The sequence below is a fragment of the Anneissia japonica genome, unplaced genomic scaffold (assembly GCF_011630105.1).
Source record: "Anneissia japonica isolate Jap-2015-1 unplaced genomic scaffold, ASM1163010v1 scaffold199_len4679917_cov187, whole genome shotgun sequence".
Taxonomy (NCBI): domain Eukaryota; kingdom Metazoa; phylum Echinodermata; class Crinoidea; order Comatulida; family Comatulidae; genus Anneissia; species Anneissia japonica.
The window spans coordinates 702,284-714,743 of NW_022686322.1; the positions used below are offsets into that span (position 1 = coordinate 702,284).

Here is a 12,460-nt window from a genome sequence, read left to right on the forward strand (position 1 = left end):
TGCTCTAACACATACGTGTGTGGTGGACACAAACCTTCGCACTTCCTCTGGTATCTGTAGAGTATCAACCCAGCAGATGTGCTGCAAATCTTTTATATATTGAATATAATGTATCTTGTGGTAGAACTTTGAACTGATGAAAGGTTTGAATAAAGCCACTGCAATTCGAACTAAGAAAGATGGATGTACTATGTATAACCTCTTTAGATTTTTTTTATATCTGAAAAAAACAAACGAATAATATGCAATTATAGTCAAGTTCTGAGGATACTATAGAAAATAGAGGCCGAAGGAGCAATTACTTCCAAAAACATTCATTAAGGTAGTAATGGCTCCTAAGGCTTCTATTTCCTATAGAGTCCAAAATAGCTTGACTATAATTACTTTATAAGTCAGTCACCCTGTTTTATATAATTAGTGATTGATCGGGGGTAGGAAAACTACATGCACATGAAGGTGATAACGTCACGACTGACTTATAATGAAAATTAGTATTAAATACAAATTTAAACTGCAACTTCTTAGAGTCTTATGTTAGCACCTGTACATTGTACTTCAAGCATGAAGGCCTCCCACCTACAATAAGACAGTTAATTAAACAAAATTTTTCTTGCTAACTGCACATCAATACTGATTATATATTCATGAACGATGATCAATTAGTATGGTGCCTCCTACGTACTTCCTTTCTAATTCATTGTACGCTTGCGCTAGCCAGCGGAATGACGGACTATTTCTCCATGTTAGTCCATGTTGAAAAATGACCAAAGTATAATCCTCCTCAACATGTTTATCCAATGTGTATTTCATATACCTGAAAATATCAAATAGTAAAAAAAAATATTAATAAGAATCAAACACTCATTTCTGAAAAATGATTATGACGGATGGGGGCTTGTGGGAATTATATATAAAATGTACTTAAAAATAGACCGAAGGAGTGAAGCTATGGCTTACTGGTTAAAATGATCACCTTAACATCCCACGGCGAGCTCAGTACTGTCATGGAGCGATTTTTTATCGCACCTATAATCAATTGCACTTGTTACATTAAGTTCACAAAGGCAATAACAGTAGTAAAAATAGAACTTCATTTGAAAGATTAGTATAAGTCATTGGCCATGACAACTTACCAGTGGTGTATCTAAAAGGGGAAGAGGGGAACATTTCAAATAAACTTCTTCATCTTAACCATCCTCTAACCCCTTTGAAGGAAAAAAAAATCTTGTACCCTTACCCAGGAACCACCCAGGTTTTACCATTATTTGATTACTGTTCTTGTGTATGGTCCAACTGCTACACCCATATTGACTAGTCTATAACAATACAAGTTCTTTCTTTCCCCTTAGTAAGAATTTTATTTTCTTGTCATATTAAAACATTAATTAATTATATTTTACTGTTGAACTGGCAAACTCTGAATAACAGACGATGAGATCAATTATTATTCTTAACTTTTAAATGCCTTCAAGGACTTGCACCTTTGTATTTAAATAATATGTTTGTTTTTCTTGAAAATGATATATGAAGTCAGGCAAATAATCATCTTTAGTTCTACAATGCAACGTATGTCAAGGAAAACAGACCTTTCATTATCGAGCACCTATAAACCGGAACCAACCTCCTAGCAACATAAATAGGTAATTTCAATCAATATACTTTTTTAAAATGCTCTCCCTTAATTCATTGTTCTTTCTATTTTGTAATTAATTCCTTTTTGTTAAATTTACCATACAGTACATTTTCTTTTTCAATTTATCAATTTTATATTTTTTTATAAAAATTTTACCTAGACCACAAATTTAAAAACAATGCCTATGCACTGAGTGTTCCATTCAGAATAAAGAAAGTTGAATAAATAAATAAAATTAGTGAGCAAAAAAAATTATATCACCTTATTTCCCCAGCAAGCCCACTCACTTTAATCCTCATACTCCTCACGTAGCACATTCCCACCTTCATCAGCCACCTCCACCCCAATTATGATAATCCTAGATACTATATGCCACTGCAACTTTAATAATAATAATAATATAATAATGTATATATATAATGTGTAAAACACTGATGATTATTTCTACTAGTCAATGTAAACCCACCTCGTAGATGTATAAATTCTGTATTCATATCCAAAGCACGGTAGAGACTACCACATTTTATTTGGCAAAAACATGTGAAATGCCTATATATGGTTACGATGACAGCGCATTATGACCATATATGTGACAAAGACAAGTCAAACAAGTCACTCGTCCCAAATCGTGTTTCAGAGATAATGCCCAAAACATGCTGAGATATCACCATTTTTGAAATTATATTTTATTGGACTAAACTAATATTTATTTATCTATACATAATGATATGCTGTTATTTTCCCAAATTTCAATGTTAAAACAACAAATTATAACGATTTGATGATACTATCTGCCTGAGAAATGCCTGAAATCATAAGCTTTGAAGGCTGTGATCTCAAATATTTTCTTTAAACAGCTGTATGTTTAAATGCTTGTAACTTCATAAGGAAATGTCGAATGTAAATGATTTTTTCACCATTTTATAGCTCTCATTTTCATTTTTAACCCTGTATTAATAACTAAAAGTCTATTGTTTTTGACGAGTGACTAGTTTAGTTTGTCTTTGCCACATATAGGCACATCATCACTATGCATGGCCATACAACAGTTATGTTTTTTTAAAGAAAATTTAATAGTCTGGACAGATTTTTTTTCTAAAATGTTGCACGTTTATAGGATAAAAATGAAAAAAAAAATAACTGCAGAATACTGCCCTCATGAGATAAACAACTATTTGATTGATCAACCAATGTCCTAAATATATCTCAAATGAATGTCAACCAGTGAATGAGACTATATAACAAATGGAATGTGGAAAAAAAATGAAATCACTTGCAACGAACAGGTTGATATGTGGAATAGAAAGATTTACAATTCAAAGCTGGTTTGACATTTAATGCGGTGAGATTGTGCTCCTAAAGTTGATGGATCTGAGTCGCAATGCACAATGTTTAATAGTATGTCATTATACACACGGTGGTTTGATATATGCGGCTAATTGGTAGCTTTAATGGGCTGGACGGATCTTTTAAGATATCCTACAACCATTAAGATTTGGCAGACACTTGGGTCATGTTATCAAACTACAAAACAAAATAGAATAAGTAACATTTCATTGTACCAAATTATTCATAACGACATTCAATGAACGCAAATAGCAGAGGAATGATTTGTATTACAAATATCTATAGAAATAGCCTGAAAATTATGCTGCTAGTTTGGGAAAACAATATTATGTATTCCGCAAAGTGGGAAATATAGCAGTAAAAGGGCAACACATTATGATGCATTCATAGTTGCTTTTAAAGCTATTTAGATTAGATAAACCTTTATTATCATTAAATTAAAATGCACTTAACAAGAAATTACAATGGTGTTTCTTATATTACATGAATTAAAATACATACACACACAGTTCACTCTTTGCTACACTTTAATTGAATGAACAGTTATTGAGGACTTTATTTTTAGTGTAAGTTTAACACTACATGCTAATATTTAAGAAGATATACTGTAGTACTATCATAATACGTGCCCAGCCGAAAAAAAAAAATTAATGCTCTAATAAAAGTATACCCCAGAGGGATGTCATAACAAATTTATACATCTTTCTAAGCCATCAGAATCTGACATCTGAGAGACTATAGCTTGCCAAGACAAGGCATAGATATTTTTTCATGTGTCAACATAAACACCGTCTTAGTCCCTCTGGGCCTACAGTGATGAGTAATTAAAAACCAGTATAATTAAACGTCGCTGATATTCGACCCATGTTCTACGAAGGACTAGAATCTTGAAAACTGATATTGATCATAATTACTATGATTTTTTTTTTATTAAAGTTAATTTGAATAGGAAAAAAAACACCTAAGCTGATAGAAAAGGTAGTCACAAATTAAAAATGATTTTTTTTTTCCAACACCAGTGGGGTATTTAAGAGCAATGACATGGGCGGTGTGGGTGGTGAGAGACAGGGGCTGAACTATGGGGAAAATGTTAAGTGGGGTGCTAGATGATTAAAGTGAAGGGCGTAAGCTGGGAAAAAAAAAATGACTTTTAACTACTTTAAAGCCTGCTTATAATGTGAAGAATATAAACATATTAAAAAGTCAATTTTCATGTTTTTGCCACTGCTGTTTGTTTTGGCATGACAAGCCTGTGGGAAGCCTGGGAGAAATGGCCTGGATTAGAGGGGGAGGGGGACATGCACCACCATCCTTGAAACACCAATGTTCATTATTATATTTAACCACTTATAGTTTAGTTTTTAAAAAGCATTATGTTACATTTAGTATTCTACAGAAGAAAGGCAGAAATAAATGAAAAAAAAATTCCACATTTAACAAAATATAATACATCAGAAAAAAATATCCAAAACGCAATCACAGAAATTGAAATTGAAAAAGATGAAATGAAATAGATTTTCTTTCTCTTTACCCTTTTCAATCTAAATACTGACATATAAATGAATGAGCTTAAATTATACAGAGACAGTTAAAAAAAAAATCATTATTGATGGTGTTCTGTATTCATTTACTCATGAACTCATCTTGTAATTCATATGCAAGATTTAGATTTTCATTTTCAACTGTTTATTCATAGGAGTATAGTAGTCGCTCAACATCTAGACAACCGGTTTAAACCAAAACTAACTTTAGACCTAAGAAGCTTGCTCATTGCAGCTAGAATATTGCATGTCGCTGTTGGCACAGTGTTTGTGGTTTTGGGCTCTAAACCATAGTCGAGGGGTCAAATCCTTCTTTGTTGTTTATTTAGCTTGTTTTCCCTGAACGAGGCAATTACCGTGCGGTTTTTCCTTTACCCAGGAGAATATGTGGGTGCCTGGTAGGTTTAAATTCCACTAGGCTGAATATTAGCAGCAATAAGGAATTCTTCTTCATGTCTGATCCCATTTTTTTTTACTAGAGTTTGGTGTATTATAAATTATCTTTTTTAAACAATGTATATACATCTGTAAATTTTTGACTCAATTTTTATGTAACAATTGTTTATTTTCTCTTTATATGTATCCTTTTTGAGTTGTTGAAGCAGGTCCGTACATATCAGCTATGCTGGAAAGCGTCACCCACTTAAAAAATAGTTGAAATAAAATAAATGACTGGAGATTGTGCCCAAAACAAGTTTCTCAATGAATTCTGAATCTGAATAATACAATGAATCACGTAGAGCCCTTGTTAGCATAATATGCTATGTAAGATTGAAATAATAATATTATTATTCTTGTATTTTGTTTGTTTCTTGGTTTAGAAAAATGTCTACCCTGATCATTACAAGTATTCATAAGGATACTGTACACAAGCAATCTATTCAAGTCACCCTAAACATTTTCCCAGACATGTGAATCATTATACATAGACAAAAAAAAAAAACAAAAAAAAAACCATTTGCGTCTGAGGTTATTTGATATCCATTCTTTAATTAAAATACATACGTGCATGAAATGAATACCGTATCAGGAGTTAGAAAGACAAAATAACTTGTCCCCACGGACATAAGCAATGTGGGAAATCCCAAGATTTGAACACCTGAGATTACAGTTAGTAGAAAAATTACACTCATTGCGGCTACTGCTCTTCACGTGAATAGGCCTAGGAATTTGAGAGTATAGATATTTAGCCATGAAAAATCCAGGCATATTTTCACAGACTGAACGTAGGATTGGGGATTAGTATGCAATCCATCCTATAAATAGAAAAAAAAAACTTTCTGAAAGTCAGAAGTGAAAACTTGATTTTCCTTTGTCATATATTGATTGGACACTTGTAATTAAAAAAAGAAATCAAGTCCTGCTTACTGTAACATTCGGGTGTGGTCAATTTCATTGCTAGGTGGCAACCTGCAGCAGAAGAAAAGAATAAGTTTTCCTCCAAATAACCTGTCCACACCTGCTGGAGAACATATACAATAATCATTTCAAATTAAAGAACATTACTTTAAAAAAATATTATATTACAATTATAAAACATTTGAGCAAATGGTTCAAAATGTAAGAATCCTAAAGTTAGAAATTCTAATTTTCAATAGTTTAAATTGTGCTCAAATTGTATTAATTACGGAATATGATTAATTATTAATTACTTCAGTGCTGACTCATAGATTCAATTATTTTTTTTATTTTTGATTAAAAAAATATTAAAAAGTATAACATTTCAGATTACATCTGTTTATCTCCATTCTACTCATAGGATTAGAATAAGAATTATAATACAATGGCACAAACCATATAATGCATTCACATAAACAAAATAAAAGTTTAAAAATCCATCAAAAAAATTGCTATTTGATGGATTTGAAACTTTTAAGCTGATATACATGAAATTGAACGCATTCTATCAGCCTACAGTTACAAAATAAGCAAACCAGAACATAATATGCACAAAGAAAATTAAATAACAAAGTATAAAAAGATAAATTATCATCATACCTTACAAGCACAAAACAACATTCCAGTAAATTCACACACACAATTACCGAGAAACAAAGAAAATTAAATGAAATGATACAAAAGAATACATTTCAAATACAGTATTTAAAAAATAAATATTTTTTCACGTCTTATAATATTTTAGTATTAATAGTGGTAATTGCACCCTCTTTTATGTAATGTTTAAGCAATTGATATGATGAATATCATATTAAATATGATGTAATTTTGTTATGTTGTGGGTGCTGTAAACAAATAGTTAACTATCAAATGTATGCAACAGCTATAAATTAATACCACCAATATGACATGACACTCCTTAAAATATATGTAAAAAGACATAATTGTCTTGTTTACATTTTGCACTCTACTATTTAGAGGTAGGGGTTCGAGGGTTTATTTTAAGGACTGTCATGCCAGATCCTTCAATATACACAGCTTCTTTACATGCTGTATGCGCTGCCTTTAAAATTACTCTTGCCATGTATATTTGGTGTTCTCAATTATTTTTGCCATCAGGAAATTGATTGGTAAAAAAAAAATCCACATAATTTGTGTCAAGACATGATAAATACTTATGACTTATTTTTTAATTCATAGTTTTTGATTTGTTTTCATTTGTATAGTCATTAAAAAATAATGATTATAGACATAAGCATATAAGCCATAAATTCAACATTAAATGAAAATTATTAAGGAATTCATCATATCAAAATCCGATACGATAAAAATACTAATGACATAGTATGTTGTGTAATGAATTGCAAATCTTCACATCTTCTGAAGAGATTAGTAACACAAAATTGCAATCCAAAATTTTAATTAACAAAGAAGTGCAATATTTACACAGGTGAACAACAAGTACATGGGACATTGATAGATATGGGATCAAGACTCAAATTAACATATGGCATTCATGTGCATATATTTGTCACAGTATATGAAATCAAGCAAGGCAAGATAGTGATTGATGCTATAAGTAAAAATAAATGATAATATGAAAATTACAATAATGGATGTTAATGATAATGATGCTAATGATAATGATAACAGGGATGGTGCCAGTGGAGGGTGGATGGACCGGGGACCTGGGACCTCGTCTGGGAGAGGTACCCCCCCCCCACCCAATCAGGAAGAAAAACCATGGTACATCGGGAAAAAAAATTATACGTATATTCTACATATTAGTAGACCTAAAATCAATTTAGTAAGCCTTCGAAACTCAAATTTTCAGATTTTATGCAATGCTCGACCACACCTACCTTGCTCTCATCGGCTAAGGGCTTATTCTGTGATTATACTTAGCTGCTATAAAGAGATGCTTATACTAACTTCATGCTCACATCATTCCACAGCAGCTGAAATAACCCATAGCATTGGGGTAACCCGGCTCTTCCAAAAGATGCAATGGGTTCTTAAAGTGCACACTATCCAGATGTGTACAATAGGACTTCCATTTTATATCCTTATCAGAGAAGACTTGGATATACCAACCGAACCCTGGGTAAGGGGAGACTCCAGCCAGTGACTATGTTAAGGCTGTAGTTAGATAGTTGTGCCCCTTGCCTTACATCCCAGCTACTCGACTCGCCCGATGACGATAATGATAATTGCTATTAAATTATGATGGTGGTGGTGATGACGATAATGACATTGATATGATATTAACAAATATGAACATTTGTGATGCCAATGATGTGAGGGATAATAATATATTAGTAGAGGTTTGATGATTGATGATTACACTGATTGAATCTATGATACAGCAACAGGCTTCGGGGGTCAAATGGCATGACACTCACCTTGACACCACAAGGTTATATGTTCAATTACCGCCAGAAGCACTTTCTAATAAACCTTAAGTTGAAGTGCTATGCTTGATACAAAAAGGAATGTTCCACAACCTGACAGTATGTTAATGATCATTTAAGTCTTGGGAACAATTATGATAACAGTAGTAACTAATCAGTGAGCAGTACGCACAGTCAAAGACATCAATTAGACGCACACATCGTGCTCCCTAAGGTAATTTTGGAGCAGAATTGTATTTGAATAAAAGAATAAACATGAATCTACCTGGAACGGAGAGTATCCTATGAGAAGAGATGTCTTCGAAAACATCATGTGAGTTGCTGGCCTAGAAATAAGCAAAATATAAAGAATTTTTAAACATTAAAATATTCAAAATTTTTTTATAATAAATAAAAGTGTTTTTGCATTAAAAATATTAGGCAAGTTTCAAACCATTTTACTATAAAAAACGATAGAATTGTTACTGTAGTATAACCTACATCAGAAATCTATTCCATTGTTATGTATTCATATGTTGTTTATTTTAACTTTATATCTTAACTTCACACCAACAGATAATAAAGATGATGATGAAAATACCATTAATGAGGATGATAATGATGACGAAGATAAAGATGGAAATGAAGATGATTATGATCATAATGGTCACGAACATGAGGCAAGACTTTTTTTTAATCATTGTTTCGCAAACATATATTTTTTTAAATCATTGGTTTTGCCAAAAACATCCAAACAGAGGAGAAAATAATGGGATGTTTAAATGCTATAAATTTATATAATTAGATCGAAATATACATATCTTATTTTTAGAGATTTTAAGCCAGCAGCAGGCGCAATAAAATAAAAGGTAAACTTATATATTTTATTATTTTTTTTTTAATTTCAATTTTTTCTTAACGGCAGGTGTGCTAATTGGCAAAAAATAAAATTTTATTTTTATTTGAAATCATCATTATTGGTTACGGGTTCACTAAACAAGGTATAAAAAAAGTCTCGCCTAATGATAATTATTAAAATTAGCAATAATGAAGAATTCTATAATCGCCAATCAAAAATAAACAATTAAAAAAATCAATACAAACAAATACAAAAAAAATAATAATTAAAAAGAAATAGTAAAAATAATAATAAATCAAATCAAATACTAATCATAAAACATCAAAGTAAACCAAATTACATAAAATGTAAATATATAATAAAATACAGTAACAATTTGTTGAAAAAAATAATTAAGTAGAATAAATTTCTTTAACTCAATCTTAGTTTTTTACTAAACTCATAATTTATTTATTTTTTCATAACATTCACATAATTTCTCATTCGTTAATATGTTATTAAATGTCTGGATGAGGCACATGAACTTTGCAAAGTGTTGGCCTACATACAATGCATACAAATAAAATTAAAATATTACAAAATTTAAACTTGAATAACATAATTGATACAGTAAATTATTTAGAACTTACCATTTTCCTTGTAGTGGAGAAAATCGTTCACTTAGTACTGAAATGAAGAAGAATACATCATTAAGTCCACTTCCAATAACATACTATGTGAGTCACTAAGCCAGGCTATAAATGATATACCTCAGAGATGTACAGTTTGTTACGCTCAGTGGACGATGGAAAAACAAGACGAATGATAGAAAAAAAACATTACAAGTGTGGGCATTTTAGAATCTCACCTCCACACCGTTGATCAACAGACGATGTGATGACCATATGCTATGTGCCTGACCTCGAAGGAATTAAACTATTTCAAAGGATGGAGCTAATGACAAGTATCAGCAATGACATTTTCACCGGCAAATTGCTACGACAACCACTCACTAATGTACACACACAAATCACATTAGGGATACAAAGACAATAGACAACTAATTGGCTGAAGGGTCAGAAAAAGTGACAGATATATGAATGTACATACACATCTGATCACTAAGCATGCCAACAAGTAAGTGACTCGAATTGATAAAAAAACAAGTACAATTCGTATCAGATAATCTGATTGGCTGACGAGTCTTCGCAAGATGTCAGAATCAATGAATTTTCGGAGCTTTCGGCTGATTCCTTCTCTTGTGAGTGGGTGAATCTCTGTAGAGTTAATGACAGAGTGGGTGTTTATGATGAATTAATTGAAATATTGGAAATTAGATTTACTGTGACAATTTCAACCACGTTCATTAAGAAATATTCTTATCTAAGATGGTTTTTAAAAAAATAGTTCAGAGATTGGGATACACATTATCAAACATAAATGTAATTTTTTTGCTTATTTACACTAATAATTGCTGAACTTACATGTTGTTATGTTGATGTTCATTCATGTATTTCACCATCACTATAGCAGACATTAATGTAGGGACTTTTGTCCACAAACTAAACAACCTGGGTGGAGAAATCAAGCGATAATTACTTGACAATATTGATAGCAATATTTATTGAAATGTTAAGATGCATAAGTTTTTTTTTTTCAATTAAAAATCCCTAATCAGATTAAAACTCCAATGTAAATAGTTAGAATAATCATTAACAAAATTAATTGCATAAATATTAGATGACAATTTAACAAGGGTTTAAAATATGAATAAGCAAATAGTATAGTTTTATTTCATGCACTATATGGAAATTATAATTGGCAATCCTTCATAGACAAACATACAAACAAAATGCTATACATGAACTAAACCCTGAGATTGGAATGCAAGCATCTTAACTGCCAAGATACAGCTCTACTTCATATGAATATTCATTAGGTATGCAGTGTGCCGGATATTCTTATAATGAGTGATCAATTATACAGATACTAACTCATCTAGAAACAAAAATATGCACAACTATTCTCTATTCCCTATAAGTCCTCTAGCTTTCAATAATTCCTAATGTATTGAGTTACAGGTGTTTTGTTGGAATAATTAGATCCCGGAGGCAGATCATCAAGTAAGACTTTGATTCGAATTCGCCACAAACAGGAACATAAAACTTTGTCAATTGACAGCAAACGACATAGCGGATTTGCAGATAAGAAAATTATTTGTAATGAAGAACAAATCTGAGCTACATTGATGAACATTATAATATTTGTAACTTTTTTTCTTTCACATTTAATACACCTTATTCCGGATGGAATGTCTATAACTGTTTGCCAGTATCAAGCTCTCATCCGTATGTTTTTTGACACTTAAATATGTAGACATATTCATAATAATAATAATAATAATGATAATAATTCTTTATTGTCCTCATTCAAATTGGAAATCGGAAACTTGGGCTAGACCTCTAGGGATCTGCTGCAGTCGCATTGCAGCGCCAACCAAACCCTACCACAACGTGTAACGGATACATATAGCTGATACAAGCATAAAGGTATATTCACACTGAATCCGAATTCGGTTTGTATGGCTAACGAAACAAAAAAATAAAATTGAATCAGTGGTAAAAAATAAAGGTGCGTACTACGTACTTCGGTGTACATCTACTCCCAATATGAGGGTTAATCGAAGAGCTGGAGCCGAGACTCATGCTGGTCAGTTTTAAACTGGGTTCTACAGCACAAGAAGCAGGAACAAAACCTTTCAGCTGAATGCTCAGCTAATAGCTGATGATGTTATAGTTCAGGCCTACCAATATTTTAACGGTTGCATACACTATGTTGAAAATGCAAACCGATGATATTAAAGATGTACAGTGTTTAAAAGTACCATCATTGTAGAAGTTAGCATTTGGGAAGTAGATACACGATAAGAAGATAATTACTCAATCAAACGTTTTACACACTTAATGGCATCCACTTTTGTATTTGCACGTTCCCTGGACAAGCTGTTTGTTAGTGGAAATAAATGAGTCTGATATATTCGTCGATCACATTAGTGTGGATTTCAAAAGCTATGTAACAACAGAAAGTGATTTAACCTTTTCATAAATGATTTCTTCTTAGCCTTTGAGGAGGCTATGCCTTGCTGGATTAGATGTTTGCCTTGCAGGTCAAGGATCACGGGTTAAATCCAGCCAAAGTTGAGATTTTTTCGGGGACAAAACTGATTTCTGCATATACCCACTTATGAAAGTAATGCTACATTGACATCAGTTGTTGGATTCTCCCTATTTGAATAACCATACCTATCAGAAGG

General features: G+C 31.8%; 1 protein-coding gene across 8 annotated transcripts in view; it reads right to left on the reverse strand.

The window, feature by feature from the left end:
* The window catches only part of LOC117114909 (rho GTPase-activating protein 1-like), a 26,284-nt gene that overhangs the window by 6,306 nt on the left and 7,518 nt on the right, over positions 1–12,460 (reverse strand). Inside the window, exons 2-7 of one of the 8 annotated variants that reach the window (XM_033258527.1) lie at positions 10,632–10,718; positions 9,798–9,834; positions 8,596–8,656; positions 5,890–5,983; positions 683–814; positions 35–220 (exon numbers count right to left, since the gene is read on the reverse strand). In XM_033258527.1, the coding sequence (XP_033114418.1) occupies positions 35–220; positions 683–814; positions 5,890–5,983; positions 8,596–8,656; positions 9,798–9,800 (476 nt within the window). In that variant the 5' untranslated portion in view covers positions 9,801–9,834; positions 10,632–10,718. Of the gene's footprint in view, positions 1–34; positions 221–682; positions 815–5,889; positions 5,984–6,519; positions 7,741–8,595; positions 8,657–9,797; positions 9,835–10,015; positions 10,274–10,631; positions 10,719–12,460 lie in introns of those variants that run through there. The other 7 variants (XM_033258537.1, XM_033258578.1, XM_033258570.1 and 4 more) reach the window with 7 other exon arrangements.